The 18,886-nt window shown below is 45.1% G+C and overlaps 1 protein-coding gene across 1 annotated transcript in view; it reads left to right on the forward strand.

Annotated features, from left to right (window-relative positions):
* Positions 1 to 18,886, forward strand: part of CD109 (CD109 molecule) — a 134,618-nt gene that overhangs the window by 23,467 nt on the left and 92,265 nt on the right. Inside the window, exons 4-5 of the mRNA XM_061427218.1 lie at positions 7,075 to 7,305; positions 13,147 to 13,272. Of these exons, the coding sequence (XP_061283202.1) occupies positions 7,075 to 7,305; positions 13,147 to 13,272 (357 nt within the window). The remainder of the gene's footprint in view (positions 1 to 7,074; positions 7,306 to 13,146; positions 13,273 to 18,886) is intronic.

An 18,886-nucleotide genomic window follows, 5' to 3' on the forward strand; every position in this document is an offset into this window, starting at 1 on the left:
GTAGGAAATGGCAGCCTGCTCCAATATTCTTGCCTGGAAAATTCCATGGACAGAGGTGTCTGGTGGGCTACAGTCCATGGAGTTGCAGAGTCAGACACAACTGAGTGACTGAGCACAAACAATCCGTTATAAAAAGGCCTTGATTTTATTCAGTCTCTAAGTTGTATCTGTCTCTTTGCCACCCCATGGCCTGCAACATGCCAGGCTTCCCTGTCCTTCACTGTCTCTGGAGTTTGCTTAAATTCATGTCCACTGAGTCAGTATTGCTATTTAATCGTCTCATCCTCTGCCACCCCCTTCTTTTGCCTTCAATTTTTCCCAGAGTCAGGGTCTTTTCCAGTGAGTCGACTCTTTGCATCAGGTGGCCAAAGTATTGGAGCTTCAGCTTCAGCATCAATCCTTTCAGTGAATATTCAGGTTGATTTCTTTTAGGATTGACTGGTTTGATCTCTTTGCAATTCAAGGGACTCTTAGAATCTCCAGCACCACAGTTTGAAAGCATCAGTTCTTCAGTGCTCAGCCTTTTTTATGGTTCAACTGTCTGTACAAGTCATCTGTATGTGACTACAGGAAAAACCATAGCCTTGTCTATACAGATCTTTGTCATCAGTGTGATGTCTCTGCTTTTTAATACACTTTCTATATTTGTCATAGCTTTTCTTCCAAGGAGCAAGTGTCTTTTAATTTCATGGCTGCAGTCACTGTTAAAATCATGGCTGCAGTGATTTTGGAGCCCCTAGAAAGAAAATCTGTCACTGTTTCCATTTTTCCCCCATTATTTGCCATGAAGTGATAGGACCATGAACTTAGTTTTTTGAACGTTGAGTTTGAAGCCAGCTTTTTCACTCTATTCTTTCACCCTCATCAAGAGGCTCTTTAGTTTCTGTTTGCTTTCTGCCATTAGAGTGGTTTCATCTGCGTATCTGAGATTGCCAATATTTCTCCCAACAATCTTGATTCCAGCTTGGCATTTCACACCATGTACTCTGCATATAAGTTAAATAAGCAGTGTGACAATATACAGCCTTGACATACTCCTCTCATAACTATTGTATTTCTTACCTATTACGTTTGTACTTACCTTACTAAGAAATATACTGCTGTAATAATAGAAAGTAGGGGCAGGGAAAATGAAGGCATAAGTAGGCAGAGAAGGGGTTAAGAAAACCCCCAAACTTAATGACAATAAGATATTAGACTGCGTTAATACGACCTCAGACATTAGGTGCTGGCTCCCCATGTCTGTGTCCCTAACTCTGTTGAAAGAATATTACAATGAGAAGATTAAAATAAATCCTGTGCGACTTAATTGTCTGATAGCAGAAGAGGGTGAGATTTAAGTTCAGGAAGAACAGCTTGAAGCACAGTAACTGCTTTCCTCAAAGAAGTCCACAGCTGCACTGGCTGGAGGGTAGTGAGGCTGGAAGGAGTAGGTGTGTGGGTGGGACCAGAGCACTTGGCCTGGGATTCCAGTAACCCTCCTCTACACTGTACTCATCCCATTTATCATTAGCTGCAAATTGCACTCCTGTTATTCTTTAAAGAAATTTTTTAAATTTATTTTTGGCAGCACTGGGTGTTTGTTGCTGTACGTGGGCTTTCTCTCGTTGCAGCGAGCGAGAGCTGCTCTCTAGACAGGGTTCGAAGGCGTCTCATTGCAGTGGCTTCTCTTGTTGGGGAGCACCGGCTCTAGAGTGTAGGCTCAGTAGCTGTGGCACAGAGGCTTAGTTGCACACAGGCATGTGGGATCTTCCTGGACCAGGGATTGAACCTGTGTCCCCCGCATTGGCAGGTGGTTTCTTAATCACTAGACCACCAGGGCAGAGAAGGCAATGGCACCCCACTCCAGTACTCTTGCTTGGCAAATCCCATGGGCGGAGGAGCTTGGTAGGCTGCAGTCCATGGAGTCGCTAAGAGTCAGATGCGACTGAGTGATTTCCCTTTCACTTTTCACTTTCATGCATTGGAGAAGGAAATGGCAACCCACTCCAGTGTTCTTGCCTGGAGAATCTCAGGGACGGGGGAGCCTGGTAGGCTGCCGTTTATGGGGTTGCACAGAGTTGAGCTCGACTGAAGCGACTTAGCAGCAGCAGCAGCAGACCACCAGGGAAGCCCTACTATTATTCTTTAAAGTCTTAACTATATGAAATACTTACCCCAGTATCTCATATTTGTCTTTAACATTATTTCTGTTGTATATAGATATAGCAATTACCTGTTGAAAACTTTACTAGAGCTTATATTTAGGACTAGATCCTTTTTTAGTAAAACAGAACTTTAAAGACTTAGTCATAAAGTGTCTGGGAAAATTTGATAATGCTTGGCAAAAATAGAAGGTTCTGCATTTTTATGAGTTTTCAATGAAAATAGACCCATCTTTAAAAGCATACTTGCATTCTGATGTTTGCAAATATAATATTTAAAATTAGTTTTTAAGGTCCTCATGAGTTTTTGCTATAAAATATGAACATTTTGGCTGTATTAAAACAAATGTGTTTTTAATATCTGACTGGCTCATTGTTTCTGCTTCTGATATAGTGAAGTCAGCCTTCAATAAGAAGTAAATAAAAAAAGCAATTTATGCTTAACATAAAGGTTGTTTTTTGTATAAAATATGCTGGAAAAAGTTTCTGTTATTCTCTTTGTAAATAAAACGTAAAATGAGGGAGTGGCTTTTAAAATTAAAATGCTTAAAATTTTTTAAAATTGTATTTTGGAGTATAGTTGATTTACAATGTTGTGTTAGTTTCAGGTGTACGCAAAGTGAATCATGTATGCATATACATATATCTATTCTTTTTCGGATCTTTTCCCATATAAGTTATTACAGAATATTGAGTATAGTTCCCTGTGTTATACAGTAGGTCCTTGTTGATTATCTCTCTTACATATGAAAGTGAAAGTTGCACAGTCGTGTCTGAATTTTTGTGATCTCATGGACTGTAGCCTGTAGTCTCTGTCCATGGAATCCTCCAGGCATGAATACTGGAGTGGGTTGCCATTTCCTTCTCCAGATCTTCCCAACCCAGGGATTGAACCCAGGTCTCCTGCATTGCAGGCATATTCTATACCAACTGAGCCACTTGGGAAGCCCCATCTTACATATAATAGTATGTATATGTTAATCCCAACCTCCTAATAAAATTAGAATGCTTTTAATGTTTAATTACTAATATATTTTAAAATAGAAACTATCATCTTAAGTTTCTCAATTTTATTTAGAAAGTTATTGAAATTGCCATTACTTTCGGTAACTGGAGTTATTAGTGAAATAAAGTAGGATTGAACACTCTTGTGTCGTCTCAGTTTCCTTAAGACAGTTACTCTTTCAGAGAAGGTGAGATGGTTTTAGATGGGCCAGGTTAGAGTCAGGAATCTGTTGTCACTTTGGGGTTTATTGTCCATCAGGGACTTTTCCGATCATCCCTCTGTCATTTAGAGAGCTCCCCTCGCTGGGTGGGGAGCTGTCATCCACCTTGAGGGTTTGTGCTTACGTATACCCAGAACAGACTTAGCATGACTGAGGATCAACAGTGCTCAGCTCAGGTGCTGGTTGATATCTTGTTGATCTAAGTCCCGGGGAGTGAACACCCCCGGCCTGTTGTCTTGCTGTCAGACAGTGTCTGTCTCTGGGTACCACGTCTTTTCCCAGCCCTGCGACTTCAGCTGAACACATAGGATCCAAAACCTCTGTAGGTAAATAATTGGTTCTTGTATAAGAGATAAGGAACCCCTTTATTACCAGTTCAGGGAACTCTTTTCAGTAATTGTGGGAGAAGGTGGGAGGCAGTTTACCAGCAGAGATTCAGGAGGTTTACTACCTTTGATCCTCACCACCATCGGAAGCAGGTTACAACTGACTGCGGGTCCGGCACAGGGAGACTCTTTCATGAGGATTGCTTAACATCCCCAGTATTTCCTCCAGTCTCCTTCTCACTGTGTCCTTCCACTGTTACCAGTGGATGGCCAAGGTCTGTGCTGACAGGTGACACGGTGACACCCTGCGCCGTGCAGGGATGCCCCCCGATTCATGGGGACATCCCAGGTCCACTCTGACAACTCCACTTTGTTATCTCTGACTTTCCAGCCCTAGGATCATCCCCAAGACTTTGAGGATCCTAAATCGCCCAAATTTTACATATGAGGAGGTGGGATTTCTACCAGGGGAGGGTTGAAAAAGAGAATTAGGGTAACTGAAAGGAGCAGAGAGTCAGTACTGTCTCCTCTTGTGTATCAACTCCCTGAAGGAGGATGGAGTAGGAGACAGGAAAAGTCCTTGGACACCTTTGTGTCACTTCTAATTCTCTAACTCTTTGACTTTTTGTGGTTAATAAGTCTTTAGTTGCAGGCCTCTGCATCAGTAATTTGGTATAAGTCTTTAATCTACTGGAGATTTCCTGGTGGGTCAAATGGCAAAGAATCTGCCTGCAATGCAGAGACCTGGGTTCGATCTCTGGGTTGGGAAGATGCCCTGGAGAAGGGAATGGCAACCCATTCCAGTATTTTTACCTGGAGAATTCCATGGACAGAGAAGTGTGGTGAGCTATAGTCCGTGGGGTAGCCAAGAGTTGGACATGACTGAGCGACTAATACTACTTTAATCTACTGTCTGTTCTGGGGCCTCTGTGCCTCTAAAAATGATACCCAAATCATGGAGAGACATGCCATCTAATCCCATATTTTAAAATCACGATCTGTTTATAAATCTGTGGCATATACAAGCAAATGATATGGTGGTTCCTGGCATATATATTTTCCTGCTTACCTTCCCTTGTGGCTCAGCTGGTAAAGAAACCGCCTGCAATGCGGGAGACCAGGGTTTGATCCCTGGGTTGGGAAGATCCCCTGGAGAAGGGAAAGGCTACCCACTCCAGTATTCTGGCCTGGAGAATTCCATGGACTGTGTAGTCCAGGGGGTCACAAAGAGTTGGACACGATTGAGCGACTTTCACGTGTACTCTTGTGTACATGCTTACAGAATTGAACACTCCGTTTAAAAGAATCTGGGGACTGATTCTCATCAGTAAAAGAATCTCATCATTTGAGAGAATAGAATAGGAGGATGCAAGTGCTAGGCTAGGTTCTCAGCCCTCTAGGGTGTACATCTTTGGTTCATGTTGAATTCCAAGCTCTAAGGTACTCAGTGAATGTTTGTTACAGGAAAACAAAAATCAGTACTAGAGGTCATTTGAAGGTGATATGACTGTTTCTCCTAACAGTTTATTATGAAAATATTAAATATCAAAAAAACCTGAAAGAGTTTCATAGTGAACAGTCTTATAGCTACCACTTAGAATCTACTGTTAACATTTTACCGTACTTACTTTATCACATAGTTAATCTATCTACTCATTTCTCCATCCATGAATTCATCTTATTTTTAAAATGCTTTTCTGAGTGAATTGCAAACATCAGTATTTTTCTCCCTGTTGTGTCGGCGGTTCATCAAGTTTCTTTCATATTCTTACCCGTATTGCTGGCTTTTTGGTGGCTGCTATTGCTGGAAAATCTCCTCAGAGCCCTCTGTGGGCAAATCTTATTTTCCCAAAGGAGGCAGAATGTCATTTCAGAATCTCGGGTTTAGGAATATGAAGACGAACTAAAAGTCAGGTGTGCTAGTTATCTACTGCTGTGTAACCTACGGTCCCCAAACGCTGGTGTAAAACAGTCAGAGAATTTTATTACTTCACACAGTTTCTGTGGGTCGGGAAGCTGGGGGCTGTGTAGCTGAGCAGGTCTGACGTGGGGTCTCAGGAGATGGCGCTTCCCGAGCTGCTGACCTCTGCAGGCGACCCTGGGCCTGGGGGTCCCCGGGAAGGTTGCTGTTCACGTGGCTGGCAGGTGGGCTGTGGCTGTTGGCCTCTGTCCCTCCCCACATGGCCTCTCACGGGCCTCTTGAGTGTCCTCATCGCATGGCAGCTGACTTCCCCCGGAGCCTCGGATCCAAGAAAGAGAGAACCAGGCAGAAGGTATCCGGTTAATGACGCAGCCTCATTCTACTCCTGAGGAGCAGGTCACTGGAGATTGAGGCTCCCCCTTTTGCAAGGAGAAGGGTCAAAAAATATTTGGACATGTTTTGTTTAAAAAAACTTTTTATTTTGTGTTGGGCTGTAGCTGATTAACAACCTTGTGATAGTTTCAGATGAACAGGAAAGGGACTCCGCCATACATGCACATGTTGGATATGTGAATGGATTTCTCCCCCAAACTCCCCTCCCAGCCAGGCTGCCCCATAACACTGAGCAGAGTTCCATGTGCTGGACAGTAGTAGGTCCGTTTTGGGTATCTATGTTAAATATAGCAGTGTGGACGTATTTTAAAATCACCACATGAAGGCTCTCGTTAGAGTATATAGCTCATCCCGGGTCTGAATCTCAGCCAGTGACCTGGAGCAACTTCTTTCACTCTTTCAGGCCCCCCAGGTTCCTGGTTTGTAACCTGGCATTTGTTAGAGCATCCCCCTGAAGGATTGTTGTGAGGTGGAGTGAAACAGCGCGTGTAAGTTGCTGAGTGTGGCTTCTGGTCTGTCAGTGCTAGAAGGTAGGATTTCCACTAGTGACAGAAACGGTAACAGTATCGGTGCCATCAGACTTACCAGGACTGTGACATGATGCACAGGGTTGGTCAAGAGAGTGCATCTTGGCACAAGAAAGAGATCCTGGAGAGAGAATGGCAAGAAAACCGGTCTTGTGCAAATGTGCCTTTGGGCTGCCTCAGACAGGGCAAGGCTTGGAAGTGAATGCTGAAGGGTGTTCTGACTCACAGTGACTGTACGTGCAGAAGAGTTTGTACTTGGAATAGGAAGTGACAAGGTGACTGCTGACAGGGCTGTGGGGCGAGGCTCCTGCAATCCGGGAACCTCGAGATTTAACTACAGAGCAAACCCCAGGGTGTCAAAAGAGGGAAAACAAATTTTTTAATTGTGCCTAGGAGTGGCACGTTTTTCAACCTTGCAATTACTTTTGATAATACTGTATATTTAAAACTTCAATGCTAACTTACAATTAAAAACATTTTTGAGGTAAAACGATGAGACCGATATCTGATGTCTTTTTTTTTTTTTTTTTCCCCCAGCTACCTCTGAACAGTGCCGATGAGATGTATGAGCTCCGTGTCACCGGACGTGCCCAGGATGAGATTTTATTCTCGAATAGTACGCGCTTATCATTTGAGACCAAGAGAATGACTGTCTTCATTCAAACAGACAAGCCCCTGTATAAACCAAAGCAGGAAGTGAAGTTTCGTGTTGTTACACTCTTCTCTGATTTTAAGCCTTATAAAACCTTTTTAAACATTCTAATTAAGGTGAGTGCCAGGTGGAAATGAAACTGGGGCTTCAAGCCAGCTCATGGAGCTCTCTTGGAAGTTCTGCTGACATTATTGGTCCTGGGACGCCTTAGGATTCACGTGGCTAAGCTCCCCTCCTGATGTGGGATGGTTTCCCTAGGAAGGGGATGGTAGAGCATGGGTTAAGAGCTCAGGCTCCAGAGTCAGCCTGCTTGGGTTTTTGTCCCGGCTTCGTCATTGATGAATTCACTTGTCAAACATGTTAAACCTCTGTGTCCTTGATACAGAGGGTGAGTCCTTGCTCACATTGATGTTGTATCCTGGTGGGTAGTGGACAAATAATAAATTAACATACAAATATATTTTAAAAAAGAATAAGTGTATGTATGTGTGAAAGAGAGGGAAAGAGCTTGTGTTTGCTGTTTTCAATAGGGTTGTTAGAGAAGTCCTATTGAAACAGAGACCTACAGGAAATAGTAGACCCTACAAACAGAGGGAATGGCATATGCAAAGGTCCTGTGGTAGGAACTTGTTAGGGCCATTGGGGGAGTAAACTAGCAGAGCACTGTTGACCAGAAAGTGAGTGGACAATATTAGGAGATAGGTCAGGTATAAGTAGGTTGACTGGAGGAGGGGCTGTACAGGATTTTCTTGGCTATGATATGGACCTTGGATTTTACTGTGAGGGAAATGAAAATTCACTGGAGAATTCTAAGGAGAGGCATGATATGATTTGACTTAAGATTTTAGAAGGATCACTCTGCTCTAAGAAGTGCTTAGAGGTGCTAGCTCTGTGACCTTGAGGAGATGAATCAAAATCTCTGAGCCTTGGTTTCCTTATTTGTAAAATGCATAAAAATAATAATACCTTTATGAGGATTTTGTGAGGGAGTTCAAGTAGAGCATTTAGAACTGTGTGTAGTGCATAGAACATGCTCACTAAACATTAGCTAGCTGTAGGAACCCCATTTGGCAGGAAGTCTTTGGCCTCTGCTGCTGGAACACTCCAAGCTCTGAAAGCAGTGTGGTTAGCAGACCGAGTGCTTTCTAGTGAGAACCAAGCTGAAGATGGCTGAGATCCAGGTGGACCTGGTTTTCTACAAGTAAGCCGAGGAGAATATTAGACATTTGATAATGGCATAGAAATCGGGTGAGCAACTCATCCCAGTTTGCTGGGACTCTCTTTTGAAAAATCCCCTCAGTCCCAGCACATCGGTTATCCTAAATGTTCTGACGAATAACAGACTGGAAGGTAAATTTAGGCTTTTTATTTCAGTATCTTCCTATTCTTCTTAGTAGTTGTTGTTGTTATAAGTTAAACAAACAGAAATCTAGCAAACAAACATGTATACATATAACTTAAAGCCAAGATATGTTTGTAGCAAATACCACATGGGTTGGCCTGTTCAATGCAGATTTCTTGAATGGCACTGGTATTAGTTCAGAATTTGCAGCTCTGTGAATTTCTGCCTTTGCTGTGTTGGAATAAAGCAGGTCGCCATAGTGAACAGCATTTCTAAATTCATATAACTCTGAATGGTGTTTATGGATGCCATTCATACTGTCCGTCATCCTTTGTCCACAAATACTGAGTGTTCTGTGTAAAAGAAGGATTCAGAAGTTAATGTCTGTCTGTGTCTGGCTGTTTGCATTAGATCTGCCTGTTTTCTGTCTCAGTTGAGTACAAGTCAGCCCTGGATAAATGGTCTGTTCTAGGCGTTAACCCAGAAGGAACCCTGCTGATTCTGTTTTGTGGATTCGCTGGGCTCCTCTCTCAGATTTTGGACTTGGCCTGACACATTTGTCTTTCCCGGAAGTGCATGGAGTGACCTTCCTTTTGCTGCTTCTGGTTCCGAGGGATCCTGCTGGCCTGGCTGATGGGTGGCTCCCTCGGTCAAGTGAAGTGAAAGTCGCTCAGTCGTGTCCGACTCTTTGCGACCCCATGGACTGTACAGTCCATGGAATTCTCCAGGCCAGAATACTGGAGTGGGTAGCCTTTCCCTCCTCCAGGAAGTCTTCCCAACCTAGGGATTGAACCCAGGTCTCCCATATTGCAGGAAGATTCTTAACCAGCTGAGCTACAAGCCCCAGGGAGGAGAATTTAGACTGAAATTCTACCAGGAACCCACGGTGTTTGGGACCCTGCCCTCCTCCCTCTGAAAACAGTCCTTTGGGCCCGGTTCATCAGACTGTGATATTTCCTACATCTTTCTTGGAAAAATTTCCCAGAAAAAAGTAGGTCTTGAGTGTAGTGAGAGCCCCTGATGTGGACAAAGTTGTACTTGCTAGCACAGCGCGCCCTGCAGGCGAGTGTGGAGAATGCATCTTGGGTCTACACGAGACCAACTGTTGGGGGCCCATGTTGCCCAGCCAAGAGTGACTCACGGTAGGATGTACCTAAAATATTGACCATCATAGCATGTTCAGACACTTCTGTGTTTTTCTGGGATCATTGGTTAATTCCCCTGATCTACTGACTGGCTTTCTCAGGAAGCCAAGGGGATTCAGGGGCCCGTTTATGGTAGTATAAGCTTCTTTCTCCTAATTCTGGCCATCTGCAGCCAGTTTGTCCTTACACAATGGAAATATAAGTGTTTCAACAGTGTGACTGGGGGCTTCCTAGGTGGCTCAGTGGGTAAAGAATCCGCCTGCAATACAGAAGACACAGGAGACGTGGATTTGATTCCTGGGTTGGTAAAATCCGCCGGGGAAGGGAATGGCTACCCACTCCAGTATTCTTGCCTGGAGAATTCCGTGGACAGAGCTCTGAGCCTGGAGGGCTACAGTCCATGGGGTCGCAAAGACTCGGACACGCCTGAGGTGACTGAGCACGACAGCGAGGTGGTCACTGGCTCGCTCTTTTCTACCCTGCTGCCCTTGCTCATGAGGTTGTTGCTCCTGGTACAGGTGGATGGTTTTGTGGGCACAGCGGCTGGCCTGGGGTCTATCCCGTCTGTGGCTGTGCTCTGACGCTTTGGCCTGGAGCAGTGGTGGCAAACCCAGGACTTCATCCTTGGCCAGAGGAGGGGCTGCCACATTTCAGTGACTTGACGTCTTTAATTCTACATGCGAGACACTTAACGTGTGTGTGCTGTGCTCAGTCATGTCCGACTCTTTGCGACCCCATGCACTGTAGTTTGCCAGGCTCCTCTGTCCGTGGAGTTTTCCAGGCAAGAATTCTGTAGTGGGTTGGGTTGCCATTTCCTTCTCCCAGGGGATCTTCCCGGCCCAGGGATCGAACCTTTGTCTCCTTCACTGGTAGGCAGATCCTTGGCCACTGAGCCACTCTGTGCATAATCCGGGACTCCGGAGAGTGGCAGAGATCCTTGCCTTCTCTAGCCAGGGTTAGTTTATTGCTCGAGAGGGTGTGGCATAGGCAGCAGGCACTGTGCTGTGCAGAGGAAGCTGACGGAGAGCCCAAGCTGTGCGGAGGTGACCCAGAGAGCACGGGGGACCACTTTCCCTGTGTCTCCAGCCATGTGACTGTTCCATCTGCGACAGGGGCACTGTTCACATCACCCTTCGCTGTGCTGTGTGCGTCCCAGCAGGAGGTGACCACGTGCAAATGCTCTGCTGTGGTGTGCCTGTTCAGATCCTCGTGTGCCCTGGAAGGACCTCTGGCCTTTCTCCGTTCTCTGTGTCTTCCTGGTTGGTGACATGCCCAGGTCCTAGACAAGCCTGGGAAACGAGAGGGATTTATCTCATTCACACCCAACCCCCTAGGTCCTCTAGGTCATCAAAGCCTTCAGTGTGGGTTTCCTTTGTTTGTAGGGCTGTGGGAAAAATGGGTACCTTCACCAAAGTAATGTATCAGTAGACTGTACGCGTTTCTTTGCCTAAATTTTAAGCAACCCTGGGAATTATTTTCTTTTTGTCAGTGTGACAGAAGAAAAATGGCCTTTCATTGTTTTCACTTGCATTTCCTTAATTATTCGACAGCATGTATTTATTAGCTTTTTGTATTAGCTTTTCATTTCTGATCCTTTGAGCTCTGGGTATCACGCCTTGGCAGTGGGTAGGAGAGCCAGCTCTGATTGCAGTGCCTGCTCCGGGGCTTGCCAAGCATGGTGACCTTCTGATTCTTGACCTGCTTGTGGTCTTTGGTTTTAACAGTTGGTTTCTGCCTTACTAGACCAGTTACTCAGTGGTCAGCATTGTTTTCACCCCAACTTTCACACTCGCTCCTGCTGGAGGAGAGGGATTTCTTCTGACCCAAACGCTACCTCAAGTCAGAGGATAGAAATTAAGAATGGAGAAATATTTGATCCCTACTGCCAGGAGTTCATAGTCCAGGGAACAAAGAAATTCCAAACCCAAAGTAACAATGACAAAAGCACCAAAAAAACCTAGATAATGAATGAGAGCTTTGAGCACTAATAACGTGTCAAGAGGGATGAACTCCGGACGTCCTGAGGTTTCAGGAAGTGGTGGCTTCTGCCTGTTGGAGGCGTGTGGAGAAGGAAGAATTTGGAGCTCATTTCAGCAGCTGGACAAGGAAGGGAGGGCGTTCCATGCAGCAATTGTAGAGGCTTAGGTACACCGGCATTTGGAGCAAATTACAATCAAATCTGTGTGTTGGGAGGAAGATGTGCCTAGAACAGTAGATGGGGTCAGCTTACTGAGCCCTGTAAACTGTGCAGGGGCTTCCCTGGTGGATCAGCATGCCAAGCAGGAGGTTCACATTCAGTCCCTGGGTCAGAAGGATCCCCTGGAGGAGGAAAGGGCAGCCTGTTCCAGTGTTCTTGGCTGGGAAATCCCATGGACAGAGGAGCCTGGTGGGCTACGGTCCATGAGGTTACAGAACAGTTGGACATGAGTTAGCGACTACACAACAACAAACTATGCAAAGGAGTGTAGCTCTCATTCTGTAGGCAAATAGAAGTCGTTGTTACTTGGTGGTCTAGTATTATGATCATAGCCAATGTTTGTTCATTGTTACATGCCAGGAACTGTGCCAGATGTTTTAGCCACTGTGCCTCAGTCTCAGGTTTGTGTTTGGCAGTGGGGAAGGTGCATTGGAGGGGCAAGACTGGGGGAGAGAGATGAGCTGCAACAGTTAGAAATGGTGGCTGAATGTGAAGAAGGGAAGTAAAGGACAGGGCTGGGATTGGATCAGATGGATGTTGCCCATGGGGATGTGGTCTGGGAGAGCCTGGGAGACTCAGGTGTTTTTCATGCATCCTCCTGGTTAAGCACCTTCATGACATACTTTTGTTGAATCAAAAGACACATAGGTTCGAAGCCTCGATTTCATCCTGTGTTCGTGCCTTGACATTAGACCAGCTGTTTGCTGTTGAGGGCTTATCTAACCTCTCTGGGAGCTACTTTTCTCAGCTATCATATGAGGGTAATCCGCCTCTGGAGGAGACTCATAGTGATTGAATGATGTGTGAGTAGTTGTGAGAAGGCTGAGTGCCAGACACATGGGGCCTCTTATCCCCACAGTGGGATCTTCTTCTACAGCAAGAGCAGCAGCATGGGTTTGGAGATGGATGTGTTGTGGTGTTTCATGTGGAAGGAAATACAGTGCCAAGAATTAAAAGGTAGAGCAGAATAAAGACATTCTAAGGAGAATATGATGAAAGAATTAACTTTTATTTGCCTTTTTTGGTAGTATTTTTGTTGTTATTCAGTTGCCAAGTTGTGGCCGACTCTTTGCAACCCCATGGACTATAGCACGCCAGGCTTCCCTGTCCCTCACCATCTCTTGGAGTTTGCCCAATGTAGAGCTGACATTTTCCAAGAGCTCCCCCATATTGCGTGTGCCTGTGGGTACTGTGGGACCTTATTTATAACCAGGTAGGATCCACATGTTCATGGCGGGTTTTATATAGTTAACATGCATGGTTTTCATTGTAGGATCCCAAGTCAAATTTGATCCAACAGTGGTTGTCAGAAAAAAGTGATCTTGGAGTCGTTTCCAAAACTTTCCAGTTATCTTCGCATCCAATACTTGGTGACTGGTCCATCCAAGTTCAAGTGAATGTGAGTATACATACATTTTGTAGGTGGGGGAGGGGAAAGTTAAACTGTTTTAAATAAATCTGGTGGGGAAAAGATCTCTAAAGTCATTTATTTCAGTGAACAGAAAAAATATTAATATAAGTATCTAGATAATTTAAGTGATTTATTTTTAATTTGCTGTTATCAGTGGGTTCACCTGTCTTGTAACATATTGGAGTTTTAATCATGTTCTTTTGATGTAACATTTGAAGGTTAAAACATTTCATATTTTAGTATAAAGCTGATTAAATGTTTATTATACTTAGTTATTGCACGCATTGAGTATTTTAAAACTAAGTAATGAATATATAGCTATGATTTGGCAAATCTTATGTCAGGATGATGACTCCTGATGAGAGATTGGTCTAAACTGCTTTATCTTTGTTTTAAAAATGCCATTGACCTGAGACTTAGAGAATGAACTTATGGTTGCTGGAGCGGGGAAGGATGGGGGGAAGGGATAGTTAGGGAGTTTGGGATGGATATGTACACTGCTGTATTTAAAATGGATAACCAATAAGGACCTACTGTATAGCATAGGGAACTCTGCTCAGTGTTATGTGGCAGCCTGGATGGGAGGGGAATTTGAGGGAGAATGGATACATATGCATGTATGGCTGAGTCCCTTCACTGTTCACTTGAAGCTATCACACATTTTTAATCAACTAGTGTTGTTCAGTTGCTAAGTCGTGTCTAACTCTGCGACTCCATGGACTGCAGCACGCCAGGCTTTCTGGCCCTTCACTATCTCCCGGGGTTTTCCCAAGTTCATGTCCATCGAGTCGGTGATGCCGTCCAACCATCTCATCCTCTGTCGTCCCCTTCTCCTCCCGCCTTCAATCTTTCCCAGCATCAGGGTCTTTTCCAGTGAGTTGACTCTTCACATCAGGTGGCAAAGTATTGGAGCTTCAGCTTCAGCATCAGTCCTTCCAATGAATATTTAGGATTGATTTCCTTTAGGATGGACTGGTTGGATCTCCTTGCTGCCCAAGGGACTCTCAAGAGTCTTCTCCAGCACCACAGTTTGAAAGCATCAGTTCTTTGGTGCTCAGCCTTCTTTATGGTCCAACTCTCACATCTGTACATGACTACTGGAAAGAACATAGCTTTGACTATATGGACCTTTGTTGGCAAAGTGATGTCTCTGGTTTTTAATACGTTGTCTAGGTTTGTCATAGCTATACCCCAATGCAAAAAAAAAAAAAAAATCTCCAGTGACCTTAGACAGCCACATCAGTCTTCTGTTCCCTATCCTTCTTTCCGCGGGGCTCCTCCACCTACTTCCTTTGTTTTCTGCCAGCTCCCCTGCTCTGAGATCTGCAGCACAGGCGCTAGAACGCCATCCGTGTCTCTGCCTCAGGTTTTCTCTGGAGCATCACTCTGTGGTGTATGAAAAGTCATGGAATATTTTCTGATTTTTTTTTTGGAGTTCATTAAAATATATATAAATTTACAAATAGGAGCTTTAAAAAATAATCCTATTAGAACAGAGCTTTTCACTGTTGATGTTACGGTAAAAAATTCCTTGTTGTGGAGCTGGCTTGTGCACTGTTGGACGTATAGCAGCATCTCCGATCTCTTTCTACCTGCTAACTGCCAGTAGCTTCTTCCCCCTCCAGGTCGTGGCAACCAGACATGTCTACAGACAAGTGTCCCCTTTGAAAAATACCCTCTCCCTTCTCCTTTGGAGAGGGCTTCCCTGGTGGCTCAGATGGTAAAGAATCTGCCTGCAAGGCAGGAGACCTGGGTTCAATCCCTGGATTGGAAAGATTTCCTGGAGGAGGGAAGGGCTGCCCACTCCAGTATTCTTGCCTGGAGAATTCCATGGACAGAGGAGCCTGGCAGGCTAAAGTCCATGGGGTCACAAAAGAGTGAGACATGACTGAGTTACTAACACACACACACATTCTCCATCTGAGAATCACTGTATTAGAAGGAATAATCATTCATTAGCATGTGAGCTGAGGGAAAAATACTAAGTACTTAATAAAAAATGAAAACGGATTTCCTTTAGTTAGAATTTTTTGGGGGGCCACTTCTGTAAAGCAGAACTAAGTCCCCTTAGTCAGCACGTGGTTTTGGAGCGTCTGCGTGGGGATAAAGTGCACGCTCGGCTCATGGCGAGGCTGTGCTGCAGAGGAAGCGAGAAAGCACGCGGGGAATTACGGGCAGAGAGCCAGGAGGTGAGCTCCGGGTGGCACAGAAGCCGAACTTGTACAGCAGGACAGGGTGTTTCGTGAGACCGGGGCTCTCATGAGGAGGTTTCCTGTAGCGGGCGGGAGGGTGGAGGAGAGCGCCGCGGCCTGGGGGCCGGGGAGAGCTGAGGGTTAGGAAGCGCGGTGTGAGTTTTAGGGCATTAGGACTTTATTCTCTGTCCCCCCAGTTGGGTTTCACTACAATTTTCCCAGGAGCCAGCCGTTTGTCGTCCGTCCGTCCGTCCGTTGTTCATCAAGTACGTGTTGAGAGCTTCTAGTACTGTGCTGTGGTACTGGGAAGCTGACCAGCTGATCCTTGTCTTCAAAGACTATTGTGGGGGAGACGACTCACACGATAAATATTAAGTGACCTGAGGATGATGGAGGAACTTGAGGTTACGCAGCCGCAGAGGACGCGTGAGGCCCGTCAGGTTCCTGCAGAGGGAGTCTCGCTCAGGCCTCCAGGGGGCAGAGAGGGTGGTGTCTGCTGTCAGCTGAGCGCCGTGCTCTGGGGCCAGCGGCCTCCTCTGTCCTTGTGGTCACCTCATTCCCCATGCTCTTCTCATCCTCTCTGGTCTCGGTCTGGGCTGAGCGCGTTGACTCAGCCTAGTAACCATCATCCTCATCGTCCTGCAGTCAAGCCTCTGCACGGGTGCTGGCAGCTTATGGGTGGGTCACGGGGTCAGGTGTCCGTCACTGGCCCATTCAGAAGCCACCTCAGCACAGTGGTTGGATGGGACCACCTCAGCCTTATGGTAGCAGCCTCTGAGGGATTAATTTGTTCAGTGAGTGGTGCACAGAATATGCACTAGAGGAGAAAGGAAACTAGAAGAATGGAGAAAGTCTGAGACTGTAGGGAGAAAGAATGACCGGATTTCTCATGCAGTAGTTTCTTTTTTTGTGGACTTGACCTGTGTTATTGATTTACTAGCCAAAAAAAAAAAAAAAAAAAAAGATAAATGCTCTTAAGGAAATTTAAGTGCTTGAAAAATTAGAAAACATTCACAAAATCTTGCCTAACTCTTTGGCCTTGTTAAGGGCTGCTCTCACTCTTGGATGCTATGCTTTAGATGTATTATCCCCTAAATTTCCTAAACTGGCCAGTCTGTTCTGTCCCAGAGCCTTTCTGCTCTCTCCGGCTGGAAAGCCGCTTTTCTGCCGTTTTTCTGGCTCCTGGCATTTATCTTCAGGCATCGTCTGTGATGGCCTGACCCCTCGGGAGGTTTGCACGCTGTGCATCTCCTGGTTCATTCCTGTCACTCGGTTGCCAGGCCCTGACAGGCAGGGGCTTGTTTCCCTGTGTCTTTGAGACCCAGCACAGTGCTTTTCCACAAGGTGGAAGTCACTGTGTGCTTGTTATGTGGACGCATGAAAACTATATAACAGTCATTGGTCTTGAAGTAATAATGTTCAAGACATTACTAAATGTAATGTCCTCTTTCCACATTCTATAAACATCTTTATCCTTCTGAAGACAGGCATATTCATTAGGAACTTGTTATTGGTGTTAAGATGTGTTTTCCCTCTAGCTTTATTGAGGTACAATTGGCAAATAAAACTGTAGAATATTTAGTGTAGTGTGATGATTTAATATGCAGAGACATTGTGAAAGGATTCCCCTAGGTGATAATAATGTTAAGGCACACAAAATGTTTAGTCATTAAGTCATGACCCACTCTTTTGCAACCCCATGAAGTGTAGCCTGCCAAGCTCACTGAATCCTCCGTGGGATTTCCCAGACAAGCATACTAGAGTGGGTTGCGATTTGCTTCTCCAGGGGATCTTCCCCACCCAGGAATCCAACCCATGTTTCCTGCATTGGCAGGTGAATTCTTTACCACTGAGCCACCAGGGAAACCCAAGGGAAAATAGACTCCTTTATTAAAAAAAGTCGCTCAGATCAGATCAGATCAGATCAGTCGCTCAGTTGTGTCCGACTCTTTGCGACCCCATGAATCGCAGCACGCCAGGCCTCCCTGTCCCTCACCAACTCCCGGAGTTCACTCAGACTCATGTCCATCAAGTCAGTGATGCCATCCAGCCATCTCATCCTCTGTCGTCCCCTTCTCCATCTGCCCCCAATCCCTCCCAGCATCAGAGTCTTTGCCAATGAGTCAGCTCTTCCCATGAGGTGGCCAAAGTACTGGAGTTTCAGCTTTAGCATCATTCCTTCCAAAGAAATCCCAGGACTGATCTCCTTCAGGATGGACTGGTTGGATCTCCTTGCAGTCCAAGGGACTCTCAAGAGTCTTCTCCAACACCACAGTTCAAAAGCATCAATTCTTTGGCGTTCAGCCTTCTTCACAGTCCAACTCTCACATCCATACATGACCACAGGAAAAACCATAGCCTTGACTAGACGAACCTTTGTGGGCAGAGTAATGTCTCTGCTTTTGAATATGCTACCTAGGTTGGTCATAACTTTCCTTCCAAGGAGTAATGCTATGCTAAGTCACTTCAGTCGTGTCCGACTCTGTGCGACCCCATAGATGGCAACCCACCAGGCTCCCCCGTCCCTGGGATTCTCCAGGCAAGAACACTGGAGTGGGTTGCCATTTCCTTCTCCAGTGCATGAAAGTGAAAAGAGAAAGTGAAGTCGCTCAGTCGTGTCCGACTCTTAGCAACCCCATGGACTGCAGCCTACCAGGCTCCTCCGTCCATGGGATTTTCCAGGCAAGAGTACTGGAGTGGGGTGCCATTGCCTTCTCCGCCAAGGAATAAAGCATCTTTTAAATTAAAAAAAAGTCTCTCAGTCCAGTCAAAAAAAAAAAAAAAAGTCCTCCAGTGGCCACCAGAGGTCAGTATAGTCAAAGAAATGTTAGGGGAAGCAACCCAACCCAAGCTTTGGTCTCTGGTTTTTTATCTTTCTTTGACTCCTGCACAGCATTCAAAGACTCTGTTGCTTATTATTAAATTCTTTTCCTTTTAGCTATGAATAATGATTATAGAGTAAATACATTTATTATTTAAACAAAATTTTTTCAAGGCAGTGACCATTCTTGGTGTAAATCTTTGTGAGGAGAAAATACCTATTTTGGGGATAGTGTTTTGAAATTCCATTTTTGTCTCTAGAAAAAATATGGCATGATCTTAGTATTACTGCTGAAGGACAATATATTAAAAATACAGGACTTCCCAGAGCTTTGATTTGTAGTGATGTGCAGATGATCAGAGTGGCAGTATTGTAAAGCAAGTCTTGATGATTATTATTTTTAAACCCTCTTAAAATGAGTAAGATTTAGTTAGAAAGCTGACTTTGTTGCCTGATATTTATGCGTATACTTAATTTGCATAGTTGCATTGGATGAGAGTAGTTCTTGGCTACACTGGGGGCTGTACTGCTCCTGAGAACAATCCCTGTCCTGCCCAGCTGTTCCACACTTTGCTCCCTTCCGCCTTTC

This window comes from Bos javanicus, chromosome 9 (assembly GCF_032452875.1).
Source record: "Bos javanicus breed banteng chromosome 9, ARS-OSU_banteng_1.0, whole genome shotgun sequence".
NCBI classification, from domain to species: Eukaryota; Metazoa; Chordata; class Mammalia; order Artiodactyla; family Bovidae; genus Bos; species Bos javanicus.